Genomic DNA, 21,083 nt, shown 5'->3' with positions numbered 1-21,083 from the left:
TGTGGCTGGGGGCCAATTGTGCAACAGATCACGAACTGCTCGTGTGCAAGTTCCAAGTCAAGCTAAAGCGGAAAAACAAAGCTATCCAGTTTGCATGATCCTATCTTGAGAATGTACCCACCATTTTCAAGGAGAACATCAGGAACCACTTTGAAGTACTGAACCTCATTGATAGGGAACCAGAGGAACTGTGGAATGAAATCAAAGAAGTTGTTATGGTCAAATGTGAAGAGGCTGCCAAAGACCAAGAAACAGAAGAAAGCAAAATGGATGTCAGAACAAGAAGAGGAGAACAGCCAAAGTCAAGAAAGATAAAGACCTCAGGAAGGAACTTAACAGGGAAGAAGGGGACAACCAGTAGCGAGGTGGGCGCACTTGATTAGGACAGCAGTGAATGCACCACTCAGAGACCTCAAAGGCCAAGTGGGAGACAGATCATCCTGGAGAGAATCTCTCTCACTGTGGTCGCTAAGAGTTGACACCGACTGGACGGCACTTCATCCATCAATCAAGAGCACCTGGCTGAAGCTCACACATGGTGGTGTCAGCCCAGCTTTCCCCACTGGCTGCCATTTTCCTCTCTCCCACTTGCTGCTGTCCACTCTCCTTCCTTGTGTTGCTCCACATGGAAGCTCGGTAAATTCCTTTCAGTCAAAGAGTCCCTCCAGTGTCTCTCCAAATCCACCACCCCTCCTTTCTTGCTCAATATCACATCATAGCTCACATGACTCATTTCTCTTGCCCCAAACACTTTCTGCCCCTGCCTTTTCACAAGGTACTAGTGTTAGCCTCTGACCATATTAGGAGTTTCACTGATAAAAACAGTAGGGTTTGAGGTGCACGGCTCACTTTGCCAGCTTATATCAATTAGTTTGGGGTGCAGCAGAGTGGTGACTGGCTCCCTCTGTGTGGAGTTTTGTGAAGAGGAAGATTAACTATGGGATGATGGTTTAATGAAATGTAGACTGGTGTGATGACTGTATGCAGGAGCATTTGGGATATACTTTGTGTTGTATATTCTATGTCTTGGTATTCATTTTATTAGAATCAGATTTATTTGGGTATCTTAATTTTGGTATGGTAATTTTGCAAATTGTCTTAATTTTGTATTAGTTTATTGTAATTTTTCAAATTGTCCTAAAAGGTTGTATAAGCTGCTGGGCCCAGCCCCGCCCCGCCTTGTGTGGGTCTGCTTTAAACTTTTAGGCTGTGCTTTTAATTTTATCTGCTGCCTGTTTGCTGTCCTCCACATTAGTGTTTTTATGTAAATCACTTTGGGAAGTTGCCCAGAAAAGTGGGAAAATATCTTAACAGTAAATACTATATGAAGTCCCCAGTTGCAGACTTCCAGCCAGAGCCAGGTGTCCGTGGGATAATCTGCAGGGATGATGCTCTGCATCTGTAATTACAATCTACAGCAGTGTAGTGTTGCTACAGGGATTCTAACACAGAACTCAAGCTGCCCAGCAAAGGTGTAGAAAGACTTGGCTGAAGAAAGTAACCAACTGATAATCCTGTTTTGTGGAAGTGGAACACTTGGGATGAGAGATGTCATGGCAGTGGACACCCCCCGCCCCGGCTTGTAATTGTAAGGAACAGCAAGTGATGACAGCATTCTGAAGCATGAAACCCCATTGTACAGCTGGAGAACACTGAGGCTCAGAGAGATCTACAACTTGCCCTCTGTTAAACTATGGGGAGTTGGGAATCCTTGCTGAGCTACTGCAAATCCTCCAGCAGGTCCAGATCTGGGCAGGCATAGTTCTGGAGGTACAGGAGATACGGGTGAGTGGGCCAGAGGGAGGAGGAGGAGAAACTGCATTTGAAGGGAACCGAGACTGCATTTGGTTTACAAGCAGGCAGAGAATGAAAATAATTAGCTATTAAATATTCCTCCAGTGAGACCTGTAACAGTTTACATCCTATCCGCTGAGTGGGTATAAATAACAGGCTGTTTCTGGGTAGAGAAACACCAGCACTCCTGTGTATACAAGGAGATTCCAAAGGATTCCAGCAGATGCCATGGTTCCTGAAGATGATGTCATCTTCATTGCATATTTGACACATGGGTTGCCCCTCCTGGCCAAACCCCCTGCCATCTGAAGAAAGAGGTGCTTTTCAAGTGGTACTTTCTGATATTTAGCAAACGGAAAGCAACTGACCATACTCAGCCTGTGCACAGCATCCTTCCTGTGGTGGCTGTTGGTGTTTACTTCCTGTGTCTTATCTTATGAGCCCTTTGTGAGCCCTTTGAGGACAGGGGCCATCTCCTGCTTTTTTTCTATGTGAAACATTTTGAGAATTTCTGTATTGAAAAATGGTTTATTCATAATAATGATAATAATAAATACATACATAATGGGGGTGGGGAAGCAGCATGGGAACTCAGATCTCTCACTTCACAAAACTACATATTAACCACACAAGGGGATCTTTGCAGTAGTCACCATGAGGCCAAACCCATGATATGGGTTTGTTTGTTGGCCCACCCCACCCGCTTCTGCCTCCAACCCCATCTGGAACAAAGGTTAAAGCCCAGTGTTAAGGAGAAAACCATTGTCTGAACAATTCTAATCTTTGTAGGTATAGACACGTCACAGCATTTGAATGTCATTTCCAAGGCCTTCATTGCAACCCTACCAAGTGCTAGTCTGCAGCGTATTTCTTGACTGCTGGATGGTCGATCCTAAAAGACTGAAGCTATCCACCACTTCAATGCCTTCATTATCAATTCTGAGGCTGGTTGCTGTACCCATTGTCATTAGTTTGGTCTTCTTTACATTTGGTCGTAGTCCCATTTTTTCACTGTGCTCCTTGACTTTCGTTCCTAGAGCTTGCAGATCATCCGCATTCTCAGCTATCAGAGTGGTGTCATCAGTGTAGCGCAGGTTATTGACGTTTCTTCCTCCAACTTTAAAACCACGCTCATCTTCTTCCAATCCAGCTTCTTCACTTATATGTTGAACATCTACTAAGTTGAATAAATAAGGAGAAGGTATACGGCCTTGTCTTACTCCTTTGCCGATCTGGAACCTGTCTGTTTGAGGAAGTGATTAATTAAGAAGCAACAATGTCCAGAGAAACAAAGATCTTTAATAATGTCAAACTTTTGTTGTTTTTGTTTGTTGGCAGCAGCGCTGAGGTGAAATTGACCTTGTTTTTCATTGTACTGGTCTAGCACTATACTGCTCTAATGCAAATTAGTGCAAAAGTTAGCATTGACTAAAACACAGTTGCATGTCAACTGTCAGCAACTGAATAAAATTTTATGCCAGTTGTTAGATGTTGTCAGTTGTCCATCAATATGTACCACTGCATATCAGTTCTTAATATTATAAAATTCAAATACTGAAATATTTTGTTATACATCTTTGTTTTAAACATTTTTTGAAAAAGTGCACATAAGTAATAAACAGGATATAATATACATTATACACACACATTATATATTATCAATATATTTCTAATATATTATAAATTAATTCCATTTCATCTTTGAAGGTTTTCTGTTAATATATTTAAACATACAAGAGAAAAGTGTGTGGGTGTGTGTACATACACAGAGAGAGATGGTAATATAGTTCTACTTTTCATGTAGTGAAAAAACTGTTGGAGATGAACTTCCAGTGCATGGACCTTTTGCACCAACTGTCCTAATGACCACGAGGGGCATTGGGAGTAGAGACAGTGAGTCAGGGTCTCCCTATCTGTCCCTACACTACTATGACCCCTGAACGGACTCTGCAGCGCTTCCTGTGCTGAGTCACAATCCTTCCTTTCCTCCTAGAGAGCAGATGGAAACATCTCTCTCTCTCTCCTTACCTATCCACTATGTAGTCCTTTAGATTAGAGATAGGTCTTTCCTGTCTAAGTGTATTTAACCAATAAATGTTTAGTGTTTAGTCACACAAGGATCTCCATGTGTTTTCTCTAAACAGCTGCAATATCCAAACCATCCTCTGCTACCTATTCTGTAACTGGAGTGTGTGCTCATTCCTTAGTGCTCTGCTGTTTTACCTATTGTGGGCAAAAATCAACAACCTCTAACAAAAACTGCAGTCACACTTTTCTATATGTTATTCCTCGTCCAAGTGTAAAAAGGAATTTTCCCCAATCTTTCGCTTAAAAAATAAATCCTTCCTATGATTTAACTAGAGCTGTGAATATGCACATGTCTGTTTTCTGTAAAATCTTCCTTTTTCTTTAATCAGGGACAGGGTTATTCCTCTCTTTAAGCTATTAACATTTTTGTTCCTTTTTACACTGCAATAAAATACCGAAAAATAAGAAAATATTTATCTTCCATTTACGTGGAGTTGTGTGATCTGCATCTGGAGTGTCACGTTTGTATATTTGATGTTGTTTGCACACTTTCAGGGTGTGTGTGTTTGCACAGGCAGCCATCTGCTGATGCTTCTGGTCTTGCCCTTTTTGGTAAGATCTCCGCACAGGAAGCTGACATGTGAAACATGTTTTTGAGAGAGAGAGAAAGGAGGTAGGAGCGGAGACCAAGTACTTGGCTGAGAGGCAGCGAGTGCACATCACGCTGAAGCCGGGAGTGGGGAGAGAGAGGCGGAGAAGGTGCAGCTCCTCCCCAGCCCTCTGCCCTGCCAGGAGATGGAAGAGGAGGTGGTGAAGAAGGGGCTGCTCTACTTGCAGCAGCAACAAACTTTTGGGAAGGTAAGGCCCGGCGGGGAGGGGTGGGGTGGTGGAGCTAGTAGCAGCCACTGCTTAAGACGAGCCTTTTGCTTCGAATTCCGCCATGCGCCAGGCTGCAGGCTTCCCCTGCCCCAGTGGCCGCCACATGATGCTGGTCCTTGGGAACTCTGATCCTCTGGGAGCTGCTCCTGGGTCGCTACTGCTGCCGCCACTCCCATCTCAAAAATGACCAGCTTCTCTGTCCAGCCCAGGGAAGTGCACCTTGAGAGGCACCCATCCTCTGGCCAAAGTTTCCCTCTTGCTTTGCTGCGCTGTGTCCCCCAGCAGAGAAATCCAGCAGATATGGCAGCAGATATGCCAAATGCTTGGCATGAATATACCTCCCTCCCAAAAACTGGCTCGGCGCCATTGACCATCCAAGCTGGTCCATGAAGATGCCAGCTTTTCTGCATGGGTGCCGGCCACACAAGGCCTTGTGGCTTGAGTGTCAGAGCAAGCGGACGGCTACCACCGTGTGTGGGCAAGAATGCCACACAAAACCAGCTCCCTGCTCAAGGCTTCCATCTTGCACACAGACTCTGAAGTCAATTCCACCGAAATCCATGGGGCATGCTTGCTTAGGAGCAGGCTAGCCATGCAGCACACACTTTTGTCATCATTTGTATCTGTGTCCAGGCCCCTGGCTTGTGAGCTGTCTGAGGAGAAGATCGGGGGCTCCGTTTCTTCTGTCGGAGCCATCACAGCATGCAGAACCAGTGTGGAAAATGGCTGCTAGAGATGCCCAGCGCCAAGGGCAAGAGCTACTACTACTACTACTACTACCGCCAATATTTATATACCACTCATCAGCCAAAGTTCTCAAAGCCCTTTACATAGAAAAACAAATAATACATAAATAAGAGGGACCCCTGTCCCCAAAGGGCTCACAGTCCAAACATAAGGCAGAGATACCAGCAACAGTCACTGGAGGGAAGCTGTGTTGGGGTTCGATAGGGCCAGTTGTTCCCCGCCTGGTAAATATAAGAGAACTACCACTTTAAAAAGTGTCTCTTTGCTCAATTAGTAGGGGCTAAGAATGTAAACCTGCCATAAGCTGGGCTGCTGCAGGTCTGTTCTATTGTTGGGACCACATCATAAAACAGAGAGCCATTAGTGTGCAGGAAATGCCCAACATGCAAACAGCTCTGGACCCAAACTAGTCTGTTGACTTGGTTCGGCTGTCAGGGAACGTCTCCCCCTCTCCCCCCCACCCCATTTGAAGCAGTTCACTGCTTGCTGATCCGTTCCTGAGCACAGTTCCAAGCACTTGTGCTTACCTTTGAAGCCCTCTGTGGCTTGGGACATATGAAGGAGGGCCTGTTTCTAGCTGAACTGACCCACATGTGTGGGTCATCTGCTGAGGATGTTCTCTGGTCCCTGCATTCAGAGGTTAGACGGGAGTGGCAGTCTGGAAAAGGGGCTTTTCAGTTTCTGGCAACCCCTGTGTCCCGATGGCGTGTTCTGAAGTTCTTTTGATGCCAGATTTTTTTGGTACACCCTGGCCTGATCTTTTAAAATGTTGCTTGAAGCAGTTTTAATGCCACTGCTGCTATGTTTCTGCTGCTCTGCTGCTTCTTAAAAACTGTTTTGACGTGTTGGTATTATTTTGATGGTTTTACACTTCTGTAAGTTGACCTGAAGTGGTAATACTGAAGTGTGGGATAAATGTCCTCCAAATCAAGGGTTCTCAAAGGGGGTCGTGAGTCAGGAGTGAGCTGTGGGGAGCGTGGGGGCCTTACCCAACACCTCCGAGGTGTGGAGACAGATATCCGGAGACAGAAGTCAAGAAGCCTTTGCTCTTCAGCAGCTGACAAAGCCAAGGGGAGAGTCCCCTTGCAAGTGGTCAGAGAAGGGCCATTGCTGCGATGTGCTTGCCCTTGGCTTTGTGAGCAGCAGAAGGGCTGGGTGGTTTTCAGCAGTGGTGGCTACAGAGAGCAAATTCCTAGTGAAAATAACCTGGAGCCTGAAATTAGATTGGCAGCCTGAAACCTAAAGCCCAGGCCTAATAAACCCCGGAGGAGCAAGCATACTCATCCTTCTCACCGAAAAGGGCAAAATGCTTCATGTATCTCTACTCATCAAATCAATGGCTGACAACATCCTGACTAACAACAAAGTGTGGATGCTCCTAGAGCCAGCGTGGTGTAGTGGTTAGAGTGCTGGACTAGGACCGGGGAGACCCGAGTTCAAATCCCCATTCAGCCACAAGACTTGCTGGGTGACTCTGGGCCAGTCACTTCTCTCTCAGCCTCGCCTACTTCACAGGGTTGTTGTGAGGAGGAACTTAAGTATGTGGTACACCGCTCTGGGCTCCTTGGAGGAAGAGTGGGATAAAAAAGGTAATAAATAATAAGATAAAATAAATAATGTCAATGAAGCCCTAGCCGCCATGGTTCTGAATTGCCGGCCTTCTTCTTCTGCTCTTGGGCAGGAGCACAGATATGTTTCGGAGCTTGGCCACCTGCTGCTCGAGGGGAAATGTGGCCGCCTCACCCCCAGCAACATGTTTCTGGCCTGTCTTTCATGAGTCAGGATGTCAGCCAGTATCTTCCTGAGGGGTCGGGGTCGGGGTCAGGTGGCTTTATATATTGACTGTATATCAATATTTAAAATGATATAGTCTCAAGAGTCTGCGAACCTTTGCTCTAAATACACGAAAAAGCCACCCACTCGTCAAAGGCTTCGAAGGGGTGCCAGGCAGGGTTCCTGCCAAGTTGCGCTGGGGAAATGCCCTTCCTTCCTGGCGCCCCACTGCAGACCCGTCTGGACCGTGTGGGGGAGAGGGAGTCTTCTCTCCCTTCACGCCACATGAACCCCTTTCCCTCTCCCTCTCCCTCTCCTTCTCCCAGAAGTGGCGGAAATTCTGGGGCGTGCTGTACAAGGAGTGTGCCTGCAGCCCTGCTCGCCTGGAGCTCCTCGAAGGCTCTGGGCCTCCATCCATGGAGAAGTCCAAGAAAGGGGAGGGCGGCAGGCGCCTCATCAAGCTGAGCGACTGTGTGCACGTGGCGAAGGCCAGCGAAGACGCCAGCAGCCCGAAGGAGACCACCCCTTTCCTCCTCGAGACCACCGAGAAGGGCTTCCTGCTGGCAGCAGAGAGAGCCGAGGCAGCCGACTGGATCCTGGAGCTGTGTGAGCACGCTTTCTCGGTGAGGACCGTGGCGAGCTAGCTGGGTGTCGCTTGGCCCAGGGAAGACGCCCCGCTCAGGGGGGGTGGGGGTGGGGGGGGGTGGGAGGCTGGGCCTTCCGTCCGTCCGGTGTGTGTGTGCCGTAGTGGCAAAGCTGCCCATCACTGCTCAGTGTGAGTGTGTCAGCGATGGAGCCTGGTCCGAGAGGGCAACTTCTGTGAGAGAGGAAAGGTGGGGTGTTGGGGCAGGAGCTTCAGGCAAGGCCTCGGCATGGAAGAGGGATGCGGACAGAGTGCTGGGCCAGGGGAGAGGAGGTCCTCAGGGAGAGGGGTGCTGCATGGGGAAAGTGACCAGCAGGCAGGAGGCCAGGACAGACACGGCGAAGGCTCCGGATTAGGCGATGTGCCAGGCACTTTGCGCCAGGCGCACTCCAGAAGCAGGGGCCGTAGAGCGGCAGGCCTGCAGAAGCCCTGGTGGCGGCTTCCTTGGAGCCTGAGAGAGCGGCTTCCTCCTATGGACTGTGGCTGAGGCCTCGCGGGGGGGGGGTCCTCCAGCTGGCCGAGAGGGTCTCCCCCCCCACCCCGCCTGCAAGCTTAGTCTCGAAGGGCTGCAGGTGTTCTTCTGCCTGGGCTCCGTCTCTCCCAGCCTCCAGCAGCAGCAGCAGCGTCCCTCCCATGGCCTTTCCCGTCATGCAGTGATGGTGGTTTCAGGCCAGAGAAACCTGCTGGTCCGCAGGTTGTTGCACTTTGCTCAGGGCAGCCTCCTCCTCCTCTTTGGGTTCCAGAGAAGCAGGGAAGGCGGGAAGGCGCTGCTGGAGCGAGGCCTCTTCCAAGGCCCATCGGCTTCCCTCACCATTGCAGAGAACTCCCTCTACAGCTCCAGGTGCAAAGGTAGGGCAGCACTCTGCGGATGGGCGGATGGGGAGGGGAGGGGAGGGGAGGGGAGGGGAGCTCCCCCCCCCTGGAGAGGCAGGCGGGCAAGTGGAGAGCAGAGCAGGACTTAGACAGGCTGATGGTGGGGGTGGGACAGACCAGTGGGGCGAGCAGCAGCGGGAGGCGGAGGAGGCACCCAACAGCCCCGCTGGTCTTCTCACAGGCCAGGTGAGCTGAGCCCAGCAAGACTGGCTCCCGAGCAAGTGGGTCTAGGATTGCAGCCTAAAGCTCTGGGGAGAAACAGGCGTGGGCCCCACCTTGGGGGCGAGAGTGGAGGCTGCCTGTGCCTCCCTCACGTGGTGGGGCTAGAGGCCAGAGGCGCCTCCTCCTCCAGGCCGGCCAGGCCCCCCAGCAGTCAGGCAAGTGTTGGGCCCAGATCCACCACTCAGAGCACTGCTGTTCCTGAGCAGGGGCTTGAGCGGGGGGTGGGGGGCAGAGGCGGGACGGGGCACGGCAGGGCAGGGCAGGGCGGACCTTTCCTCCAGCGGGTGGGCTGGCCTTCAGAGCAAGCGCTCAGAGCGGAGGAGCCTTGGCCTCTCCCGCCGTGCGCTGACTGGTGGCGTCACGGAAAACCCACCTCCTCCTCCTCCTCCTCTGCAGGGCTGGCTTTGCCCTCTTCCTGTCTTGTGGTTTGACAGGCTCAAGCCTTCAGCAGAAGAGATGTGGCTGCTCCCAACGGCCTGCAGCTAGTCGGATGCTTATCAGCCCGTCCCCATTTCCTGCCTGTGCTCTCTTTGCTGCACCGCCCTTGGGTTGTGGGAGCCCCTTGGGGCAGGGACCTGCCTTCTCTTTCTTCCTCAAGCACTGTGCACGTGGATGGTGCTATGTGGCTGCTGCTGCTGCTGCTGCTGCTCATCATCACCATCACCATGGGCAAATCGTGCCTGTCCTGGTGAACCTTTGGGGCTCTTTTGAACCTCTTCACGGCAGATGGGTGGGCGCGAGAAAGAGGGATGGAAACTGCTCGGGGGTGCTGAGGAATGGTGCGGTCAGCACTGGGTGAGGCAGGCGCAGGAGGGACAGATCCAGGACCAAACCCTGGTCTCTTCAGGTTCCCACCCAGCCATCTCTTACTGCTCTGGCTTCCCCACTACCACCCACCATGTCTCTCTGTAGCGGCTTCCCCGCCCGTGGCTGGAATCCAGGCTCTGCCATGGGGGTCCTGGGTCATTACAGGGGGGAGGAGTGTTCGTCTTGTGGCAGCAAGCATGGCTGGTCCCCTTTGCTGAGCAGGGTCTGCCCTGGTTTGCATGGTATGGGAGGCCACATGTGTGAGCACGGTACGGTGTTTCTGGGAAGAGTATTTACCTGCAGAAGGCTCCACGTTCCCTCCCTGGCAGCATCTCCAAGATAGGGCTAGGAGAGAGCCTTGCCTGCAGCCTTGGAGAAGCTGCTACCAGCCTGTGAAGACAGGGCTGAGCTAGATGGGCCAAGGGTCTGACTCGGTGGAAGGCAGCTTCCTTTGTTCCTATCTGGGGTGGTCCTGGCAAAGGCAGGGACAGCCACCGGTGCCCTAGGGAGGCTGGGGGCAGGTGTTTCCTTAGCCAGATGGGGCAGGGACCCTGGCCGTGGTTCTGCCGGGGAGCGCAAGTGCCAGTGCTCAGCAGGAGAGAGACCCCAGCGCAGGGAAGTGCTCATCTGTGGGTAACCTGTGAGGAGCTTGATGGCTGAATTTAGATCCCTGCTCTCTGTGAGGATACCTCTGCAAAGCGATGCTATTCTATTCATCAACTAGACTCTCAAGCTGCGTCTGTGTTGGATAAAATACGCAAAGCAGCACACACTTGAAACTTCCTACAGCCCCTGCTTGGGCCACCGAGAGCCCATTTCTCGGGACATGGAGCTCCGATGACCTCCACCCCTCAGCTGCTGCTGATTTGCTTCTGGGCAGCAGAATTCCCAGTGCCGGGGGTGATCTTCAAGGCACGTGGGGGCCAGGGGAGGCAGCAGGGGCAGTGCAGAAGGCGGGGAGCGGGAAGCCACCTCATCTCCACCCCCCCCTTGCTCTTCCCTTGCCGCAGAAGCTTCTCTCTTCCCTGTGACCGTGAGGGCAACCCCGGCCTCTGAGCGCTGTCAGCTCTGGGGGTGGTTCCTTCTTTCCGCCACACCTGACGCCTTGGAACTGTGCGACACGCAGGAAGGCACCGCACTCTACTCCTGGCCCTACAAATTCCTGCGGAGGTTTGGTCATGACAAGGTAAGGGGGCGGGGGGGGGAGACAGGCCACGGCAGGGCTGCCTGTCCACGGGGCTGCTGCTGGGATGCTCGTCCCAGACGCAGGCCATCGAGGGTGTGTGTGTGTGTGTGTGTGCACGCGGGAGGCCTGGTGATGGCTGCGCTTCCGCCCCACTTGGCCAGGGCTGGGGGGAGGACGGGGGAGTCTGGGGAGCAGTTTGGAGCAGACGGAGGTGATGGGTGGGGTTCCCTTTCCGACTGGGAGACAGGGGCTGTCAGAGAGGCAGGCCCCCCAGGACAAGCCCCTGGAGCGGATGGCTTGGCTAAAGGAACCGAGGAGGCTGCCTTCTACTGAGTCTGACCCTGGGTCCATCTAGCTCAGTACTGTCCACCCAGACTGGCAGGGGCTTCTCCAAGGCTGCAGGCAGGAGTCTCTCTCTCAGCCCTGAAATGCTGCCAGGGAGGGGACTTGGACTTCCCAGAGCGGCCCCATTATCCCCTCAGGGATGAATATCTTAGAGAGCTGCTCACACATGCAGTATCCCATTCAAATGCAAGCTGTTTTAGCAAAAAGGCCAATTCGTGCTTCCTCTCACAAGAGCAGTTTTGCTCCCATCCGGCAGGAGACAGTTCGACAGCCTCAGCCGCCTTGTACTGAGTCCGTCCCTTGGTCCCCCCAGCCCAGGACTGCCTGTTCTGCTGCCTGGAAGGGCTCCCCAGTTCATGAGGGTGGACGCGTAAACTTTTGAGGCGTAAGGGGGCTAACTTGTGAACCGCTGAACTGATCTGAACCAAATTTAGTCCAGTTGTAGAGACAGTGAAAGGAAGCCTCCCCACCCCAAAGTAGGCAGATTAGTTCTTACTAGAACAACTTGTTCTTCTGCTGCAGTTGGCGTGTGGTTGGTGTTCAATGGGGGTTATTGTAGTCTGTTGTGTATTGTAATTCTTAAGTTCCTGTTTTTTGATGGTACGCTGTCCTGAGTTCCAGGGTTTGGAAGTACCAAAGGCAGAGAGATCAACAGCTAGATAAGATCCTGCTGGGGCCAAGGCTGGAGGGGGACTGAGGCCTTCAGCCCCTCCCAGGCTCCACCTCCTCCTTGTCTCCTTGAAGGGTGGGAGTGAAAGGGGCAGCCCCCTTGAAGGCTTGGGGCACGTGGTGTGGGAGGGGCCTGTTAGTTGTGGAGCTGGGACTCAGACTCGGGGCATGCTGACGCCCGGGCCCCCAGCTGGGGCTTCCTCTGGGCCCTGGCCGGGGTTGGGGTCTGGCCTTGGGCCTGGCTCTCCCAGCCTGACGGCTCCTCAGGGTGGGGGTCCTGCCCCGCTGAGCCCCTCTGCTCTCTGTGCCCTTCTGTGGGCCTGCCTCCCCCCGGGAGATGCCATCATCGGGGTGGGAGCTGCCCTCCCACAGGCCTGGCCTTGTGTCTCTTCCTCCAGCTGCTGTTCTCCTTTGAGGCTGGTCGCAGATGCTCTTCTGGCGAAGGCTGCTTTGAGTTTGCCACCAAGCGGGGCGGCGAGATCATCCAGGTCATCGAAGCGGCCATCCAGGTGCACAAGGACGCGGAGGCCAGCGGCCCTCCTGCTCCCTCCTTGGGCGTCGCTCTTCGGGGCGGGGCCGGCAGCCAGGCCAAGGCGGGCGAGGAAGGGAGCCAGCCGGGGGACAAGGCCCAGGCTCCGGACAGGGGGCTGCCCTCTCACCCAGCCAGTGCCAAGGCCCTCTCCTTGGAGTCCAGCTGGCCGGGGAAGCCGGCCAAGGGCAAGCCGGCCAAGCCCAGCAGCAGCTGCCCCCTCTCGGGCCCCACCAGGGCCCCTTACAAGGAGCCGCCTTGCGCCCCCCGCCGGCCAGACTCCCAGGACGGGGCAGGGGTGCTGGAGTGGGCCGGAAAGAGGACCCTGCCTCCGGTCCGAGTGGTGCCCGAGTCGGAGTACGGAGAGCCCTTGGACACCCTCGCCAGGGGGCGGGCGGGCAGCGACGGCAGGGCTGGCACCGAGGAGGCCCCCTCCCCATGCGGAGCCTATGACCGGATCGACGACCTGGGCCCGGGCCCTGCCCAGAGCCAGAAGCCGGAGCACATCTACGATGAGCCGGACGTCCTGGCCCACATGGTTTACGATGAGCCCCAGGAGGTAAAGGGGGATGCCTGGAAGCTGCAGGCCCGGGCGGAGGACCCCGTGGGCCACCAGTATCCCTACAACCCCTGGCTAGATGACTACGCTGTGCCCAAGATGGCCCAGCTGCCCAGGAAGGACCTGATCGGGCTGGGAGAAACTGGCTGTGGCAGGATGGTGCTGAGCCTGAAGAAGAGGATGAATCAGCAGTGAAGGAGGGACCGTGACGGGTGGGTGGAGGAGAGACGGGCTGGCTGGAGCAGCAGTCCTGAGGCTCGCTTGGTCCCAGCTCTCTGGCAGTAGCGGCCCATCCTAAGAAGCCGGGGCGGGATGCCAGAAGGAGGCAGCTCAGGCCGCTGGGGGGCTCCTCTCTCTCCTGCCCTGCTTGAGGGCTGCGGCCATTGGTCAGGTGGAGCTGCGTGGCCAGCCTCTGTCCACCTGGCGAAAGGCCAGCCTCAGGCCGCACGAGCGGGAGAGAGAGGAGCCACCCCAACTGCCCCCTGTGTGGTGCCCCCCCCCCGCCGGCCCCATAGGCCAAGCGGCTGCTGCTGTCTGGAGCGCTCTTCTCGGCTCTCCTTTTCGTTTGGAGCCTCCAGAGAAAGAGGCCGAGTCACCATTACTGGGTGGGCGAGAAGACCCAGCAGCCGAGAGCTTCCATGGGCAGCGAGGAGGAGGAGGAGGAGGAGGAGGAGGCTTGTGGCCATTTGGGAGGAGGGAGGGAGGGAGGCCGTGGCACTGCTTCTCCTTCTGGAGCTGTCAGTCGGCTTCAGTGAAGGCTGAGGTGGCCGCCTGGGAAACCAGCCCCTCCGCACTGGGCAGCTGCTCCTCCGAGGAGGCATCTTGGCTGTGAAGCGGCGCCTCTTCTTCGCACAGCTTCCAGTGTCAGCCCCCCCCCCCCCGACAGCAACGGCAGAGTGCTGCTGCCGTGGGGCCTGTCCTCGCCCCCTGTCTCTGGGCCCCAGCAGCGAGGCCCTCCCCGGGGAGTCCGGCTGGAAGGGAGGCCAGTGGCTAGCAGAGGCCCCGCCAGCTGCCTCCTTGGCAGCAGCCCCTGGCAGGACCGAGGAGCTCTGCAGGTCTTGGGCAGGGCGGCGGGGGGGGGGGGGGGCGGAGCCCAGCAGCGGGAGGGAGCCCGGGGGCAGAATCCCGCAAGGAAGCACCAGGACCCTCGGAGGACGCTCCCTGCCCCGGGCTCTTGCTGCATCCACAAGAACGGCCACGTGGCTCCAGATCGACCCCACCCAGGCCACGCCAGTGGCACAAGCACAAGGAAGCCAGACCTGGCAGGCCCCGCACAGCACAGGCACACCCAGCAGGTGAGCCCAAACAAGAATTCCCTCCATTAAAAACCAAAACCAAAACCAAAAACCTTCCCCCCTCTGTCACACTGCAGAAAAATCAGTGTGAAATTCCACCCCCCCGCCTTGCACCTTCTCCAAATACATAGGGATCTGCAAGCATAGAAATCCTATTTACAATAATGCAGAGGTTTTAGCACTATTAATGCAATTTGTAATCCATTCATAATACAAAGGCTATTTACAAAAAGAAGAGGTTTGGGAATATTCATGCACTTTACAATACGGGGCTTAATTACCGAAACCCAAGAGGTCTCGGCCTCCTCCCTCCCTCCCTCCTTGCCTGCTCTCTGGGACTTGGCACTTCTTGGCCGGCAGCCTCCCCGGTCTCCGCCACTGGAGGGCACCATTGCCCCACCAGCAGCCCCCAGCCGGCTGCTACCGAGCCTGAAGGCAGGCAGGGTGAAGGAGCCTCTCCCCCCAGACAGGAATCCCTGGCTGGGATCAAAGGGGGGTTTCTGAAAGGAGCAGAGCAGGGGAAAGACGGAAGCACTGCGGGGGGGGGGGGGTGCTGGATTTGAGTCGGGATCCGAGGAAATGCCCAGAAATGCCCAGAGAAATGGGCATTTTCATAGAAATGTTCCTGTGAAAAGTCCTGCTGTCTGTGTGGCTTGGAGCTTCAACCCAACCAAGAAGGTCCCCTCGGCTGTCATCTGGGGCAGGAGTCACATGGGGCCCACCATGCAGAGGCTGCTCTTTCCCAGGCGGGTTTTTTTTTTATAGCAAGGACGACTTGCCCCCTTTGCTAAGCAGGGTCTGGCCTGGTTGAATTGGGATGGGAGGCTACACGTGTGAGCACTGCGAGATATTCCCCTGAGGGGCCGCAGCCGGCATGCCGAAGGTCCCAAGCTCCCTCCCTGGCAGCATCTCCAAGATTCAAGCCTGTAACGTTGGAGAAGCTGCTGCCAGCCTAGGCAGACAATACTGAGTGAGAGGGACCAAGGGTCTGACTCGGTAGAAGGCAGCCTCCCCTGTGCCTCTCTGCCGGTAGACTGAATGTATACAATACAATGACCAACAATGCAACGGATTTCCTCCAGTGTCCCCACCTGCCGGGATCACTGCTTTTGTAGCTGCAGTTGTTTGCTGTTCCCAGGACTTGCCCCTTCCTATGCCTGCCTCTCCCCATCTGTGCAGCCACACAGTCACAGGCTGCTTCCAGAAAACCCTGTTCTGCGTCAAGAAGCCCCAGAGCGGGTGCAAAGCTCCCTGGCAGAGCCTCTGCTTGGCCTGCAGAAGGCCCCAGCTTCAGTCCCCGGCGGCAGCGGCAGCATCTCCAGGCAGAATGGCTGGGGAAGACTCCGGCCTGTGACCTTGGAGAGCTGCTGCCAGTCAGTGTGGACAAGAAGATAAGGACCCAGGGCCTGACTCGGGCCTGGAGAAGGCAGCTAGGCCTAGAGCTCTACGGGCTGCATGGCCTCAGTCTTTGGTAACATGTTGGGGTAACACTTGGAGCTCAAAGGCCAACAGAAAGGTTTCTGGAGAGGAGACAGAGAAGGAAACGTGGGAGAGGATCAAGCATCCTTCCTGAGAGTAAGCAGAAGGGGTGTGTGTGTGTGTATACACGCGCGCGCGCGCGCACACACACACACACACACACACACACACACACACACCATTTTAACTACTTCTCATGCTGCAATCCTTAGGTTATATCATCCGGAATCAGTCATGATGGAATCGATGATCATATAATAAACAGACAGGCGGCATCTTCATGCCTGACATCTGGCCGGGCGGAGTGTGCCGTCCTCTCCCTTATCCCCTGGCCCCTGTTTTGGACGGTTCTAGTTAGATCTAGAGGGGAGGGTGGGGGGGTTGGGGTGTCCGTGAAGGCAGCGTTCCTCCTGCTCTCTTCTGCAGCTGCTTCTTCAAGTGTGTTGGTTTTTGTTGCCCTGTTTGGATTCATTTCCTGTTGTTAAAAAACTGAGTGTTGCTTTGCAGTGATGGTTTGCTGCCATGGGAGTTTGTTCTTCTTAATTGAAGGGCATCGTGTGCATGCATTTGTGTGCGCGTTTATCTGTATAGAGGGAAATGTTGGGGTGCCTTTCCTTCCTTCCTTCCTTGGGCTCCAGTGCCAACTAGACAGAGGGGGCAGGGGAGAGAGCCCTACTCTCAGCTGAGCCCCACAGCCGGGCAGGGCAGGCTTCGGACACAGGCAGTGTCTCCTCCTGCCGGCCGGAGCTGGGGGATTTCTCTGCTGGAGACCAAGAGGGCTGCAGGTTCTGCCCTGCCCCGTGCTTTGTCAGTCCAAGGGTTCTCCGTCCTCCAGTTCTCCATCCTCCCCACTCCACAGGGATCCCTTTCCCTGGTGAAACTGGCCCTGCCTTGCGACTCGCTTGCCCTTTGGGGATGCCTTGTTGGGAAGGCGATGTATGCATGGGAGTCCTCCCCCCTCCCCACAAGGTGCTTTACCAGTTAAATCTCGGAAGAGATGCTGCCTGTGAGGCAGGGTGTCTCTTGGGCACACGTGGCTGCAGAGGCATCAAGTGTGGTTCAAGCGGGACTCACTGGGGCTGTGGGGAGACCTGGGTTCAAATCCCTGCGCCCTGGATGAAGGTGGGCCAGCCACTCTCTCTCAGCCTAACCGACCTCACCAGGCGGTTGTTGGTGTGGTGGTGAGGAGGATAAAGGGGGCTGGGTGGGGGAGAGCCGCGTAAGCCACCCTGAGCTTCTTGGAGGAAAGCTGGCCTCTCCACCGAATAGATCCCTGCTCTCCAAGGCGCCCTGCGGAGCACAGCAAACGCTGGTTTGCAGCTTGTGATGACACACTGGAGGGCCGCAGCGCTATTTCCTAAGTGTGCCGTTTTGCCCACAGGCCAAAGACCTCCAGCTTGTAGAACCAAGTGGGGCGGGGTGGGGGGCAGCCAGCAGGCAGCCATGGCAAAGGAGAGGGAGGACGCAGGCAGCTGGGGGAGGGGGAGAGCCCTCAGCACTGGGTGGGCGTGGGGGAGGGGGAGGCTGTCATCCTTGGGGTGGGCATGGGGTGAGTGTGGTCACTGGAGGGGCTGCCTTTAGCAGCTCCCCCCCCCCCCGCCATTAAGGAGAGATCCTGGCCCAGCTGAGGTTTGGCCAGCCTCTCAACAAAGGAAGGGAGCCGCCTTCTCCCGGATCTCTCTGGCTTGGTCTCTCTAGCTCCATATTGCTGCCTGCACAGACTGGCAGCAGCTTTACAGGGTTTCAGATGGGGACACACACACACACACCCCGCCGGAGATGCTGCCAGCCAGGGATGGAATCTGGATGGAATCTGGCGCCTTCTGCATGCTAAGGACTATGACCGCTCGTGACTTTCTCATGGTCTCTGGGGCAGCTGTTTTCCCGGGGCTGAGGCAGCGCAGGATCGAGGTGGCTCTCCTGCTTTGGAAAGTCACCGTCTCCTTGCCAAGACAGACCTCCTCGTCTGAAAAGCGCATCCGTGTAAAGAGACAGAGTTTTGACTGTCTCAGCTGGTTTTTAAAAACCACTTTCCAGCTGTCTCTGAATTATAAATGAAACACTTTCCTTTATTGTCATTGTGATTTCAGTGGCTTCTTCCTCTGCGTAGAGCAGCAGGACGCCTCGCTCTGGACCAAGGAGGCCTGCTGCCGAAGGAGGGGCCTCCCGCGCCCCACCCTGCCCCGCTTTTAAGTTCTGGGCATCCTTTGGAGGGGCTGCTTTTTTGTTTTAAGCCATTAACACAGCAGTATTGAGCTGGGGCTTCTGTCCTGCTGAGCTCTTGAATTTCCTTCCTGGATGCTGCTGGAGCCAAAAGCTTTCACCATAAAACACAACCACTCTCTGGGGGACGGGGTTTTTGCTGGGGCTGGGAAAGCAGCAGGGATCAGCTGTCTTCTCCCACCCTTGGGCCTGGTTGGCTGCTGAAAGGGCACTGCCCTGGCCAGAGCCATGCCCCCCCCGCCCCTTCCTTCCGCCTGGAGGGACAGCAGAGATGGACACCGCTCCAAACTCTGGCCCGATGAGCAGCAGCAAGAGGCAGGCCAACGTTTCGGATGCTCTTGCGGGACTCCGTGCCTTTGCTCTTTTGTCTCATGCTTTCATGAGTGGACGGTTCCGTGCTGGAACAGACAATCTGTGCCTAACCAAAGCAGACGGTCCTCTCGTAAGATGCTGGCCAAGCAGCAGACAGGGCAGCAGGGACCCCCCAGGACAACAGCAACCAGATAGATGCCAGCTTCCAGTGTCCCAGCCAGCCAAGGAGGGCAGAGGGGGGTGGACCGGCACCCGGGCGCTCCAGTAGCATTCCAGACAATCCGTGGCTTTGCTTGAAACACGCCAGACCGTGTGCATTTCGGCTGGGGCTGCCTGTGCCTCACAAACAAAGCCAGAGGGGAACCAGAGAAGCCTTTTCTGCTGCTGGGCCCGCCCCGTGGAAGACTGTGAGCCCAGATGCCTGTCTGGGGCAGCAGTGCAGTGAAGGGCCAGAGAGAGGCTTTCTTGGTGTCTTCCCTCTTTGGGACCTTCTCCCGCCCCAACCAAATTGCTGGCCAAGCCTGCCAGTGCCCCAAGGAGCACATGCCCAGTGGGTGAGCAAGCAGCAGACCCCCCCCTCCCCAGGAGCACTGCTTGGCTGCCTTCCGGGGGGCTTTTGGCACAGGGCCGGCTGTCCCCTCCTCCGGGCCCCCAGCCTTGCTTGTTTCTGGAAGCCAAAGGGGCCACCAGCAGCCACTACAGGGCGGGTGCATGTGCCACACAAAGGGCCCGTGGTGGGAACGTGGTGGGGGAGTTGCAGGCCTGGCACTCCTGAGCCACGCCTTTCCCTGTAACACAGCTGGGCTGGGGGCTTGGATCAGGGCCACTCCGCAGGGTGAGGGAGCTTTAATCTCCCGCCGCTGCCAGGGCCCCGCTCCAAGCTGCGCCCCCGCTCCCAGCTGCTATTAGTCATGGGGAAGGAAAAGCATTGGGGCGCCTTGTAGCCCTGAGCCGTTCCAAGGGGCTTTGAGTCTGGGCATTGGAATGGGGGCAAAAGGGTGGCCCCCTCCCTGGGTGCCAGGGCCTGGATCCAAATCCAGGCAAAATGGATTTTTGAAAAAGATAGCCACAGAACTCTAACACCACGCGTAGCTTGGCTTCTGCTATATGATGGAGACGGTCAAGGCATCCACGGAGAGATCAGCTGCAAAGCAAGGGCCAAAATCCCACCACATCTCCACCAGCAGCCTCTCCGGACAGAGGCAGGGAAGGAGACGGAGAAAAGAACAAAGCCTTGCATGCCTTGAGAAGGGCTCCCGAGAACCTCTGCTCCTGCACAAGCCTGCCTGTGCTTTCAGAGCGCCTGCCAGAGGCCTCCTCGGCAGGTGGGGGTGGCTAGGAGGAAGAGGCCTCGCTTGGTAGCAGTCGTGGCCGTGTGTGTGTGTGTGTGTGCGCGCGCGCTGGCCTTCCTGAGTCTGTCTGCCGGTGCCTAAGCTGACAATCTTTTGCTACTAGTTGGGTAAAGACGTTTTTATTCCTGCAAGCATTTTAACTTGGAAGATCAGGTTTTATTGCTGCTGCCTTGAGATGGTTTTTTAAAGCTTTTATCTGAACATTTTATCTGCTGCTGTGCTGTTCTTCATTTTTGTATGGTTTTTAAAATTCTACTGAGTGTTATGTTTAAGTCTTATGTTCTTCTGAGAGTTGTCTTGAAGACTTTTGGAGAGAAGGGATGTAAATCCATTAACTCATAATGGCAGATGTGGACATTCAGAGCTGCCTCTTAAGAAAGTGATGGAGTGACCAAATAGCAAAGTTTGGCTCAATCAGACAAGGAAAGTGTGGCAAACTGAGGTTCCATTCATTTCCAGGGCAGTTCGTCATAATGGCTCACTTTCTTAGGATGCAACCCATGGTTTCTTTGGCCTCCCTCGTTGGGGTCCCAGGCCCTTTCTCGTGACCCTTAAGACAACCTCTAGAGCTCCGGTTGACTGAGCCTTTATCTGGAACTGGTTGCTGTTTCTGTGATTTGGGGCTCAGCTCGAGACACCCAAGAACCATTAGACTCCAGTTCTGGATCACTCTGGGAAACCTTTCTGAATGCTCTTTGGGACGGGGCTTGGGTGTGGCTTGCCTCCCTGCTTCCTCCTCTGTGGCTCACATTGCTTGGGCCTGCTGCTGATCAGCTCGTCCCTTGGCCCTCTCTCCAGCCTCTGGCCCACTGCCGACTTTGGACACAGCAGCAGAGACGGGGGGCTTCTTCTGAGCCACTGCAGCCTCCGGAAATGCTGATGCATCATGAATGCACCAGAGCAGGAATCTCACAAGACGTATAAAGTGAAACTTGATCTCGTGTGCAAAAGGTGTGCCTGGATGGAGACACTGGTCAAGGGAGGGAGAAACAAGGACTATGCAAGCCCAGCTTGTGAAGAGACAGGTGTTGAGAGAGGTTAAGACTATGTGAAGAGAGAGGTTAAGACAGGTGAAGAGAGAGGTTAAGGTGTTGAGAGAGGTTAAGGCACCCAGGCAAGGAGAGAAGGTGCAGCAAAGATGCTCCCATCTCTGGAGCAACAACTGGCAGGCAAACCCAGCCACGCAGGAGAGCAGTGGTTCCAACTGTGTACTTCTGCTTGCTGCTCTGTTTTGGAACTGGCCACTTGGAAGCACCTCAAGCTCTGTGCTGCTTTCAGACAAACAACATCTGTTTGTGGGGGCTGGTGGGGGCTTTCTAGATTATGCATTCAGGCCTGGAAGTGATGCTGCTGCTGAATTCCATCTCC

General features: G+C 55.0%; 1 protein-coding gene across 1 annotated transcript; it reads left to right on the top strand.

Annotated features, from left to right (window-relative positions):
- The first annotated feature begins 4,496 nt into the window (after positions 1-4,496).
- On the top strand, positions 4,497-14,094 carry DOK2 (docking protein 2). The gene is made up of 5 exons (XM_053269895.1): positions 4,497-4,680; positions 7,548-7,844; positions 8,608-8,713; positions 10,777-10,952; positions 12,365-14,094. The coding sequence occupies exons 1-5, from the start codon at positions 4,618-4,620 to the stop codon at positions 13,247-13,249; spliced, it is 1,527 nt and encodes a 508-aa protein (XP_053125870.1). The 5' UTR covers positions 4,497-4,617; the 3' UTR covers positions 13,250-14,094.
- The last annotated feature ends 6,989 nt before the right edge of the window (positions 14,095-21,083 follow it).

This window comes from Hemicordylus capensis, chromosome 8 (assembly GCF_027244095.1).
Source record: "Hemicordylus capensis ecotype Gifberg chromosome 8, rHemCap1.1.pri, whole genome shotgun sequence".
NCBI classification, from domain to species: Eukaryota; Metazoa; Chordata; class Lepidosauria; order Squamata; family Cordylidae; genus Hemicordylus; species Hemicordylus capensis.
Note: the sequence above shows the minus strand (reverse complement) of the source record. Positions and strands in the feature narration are given on the sequence as shown.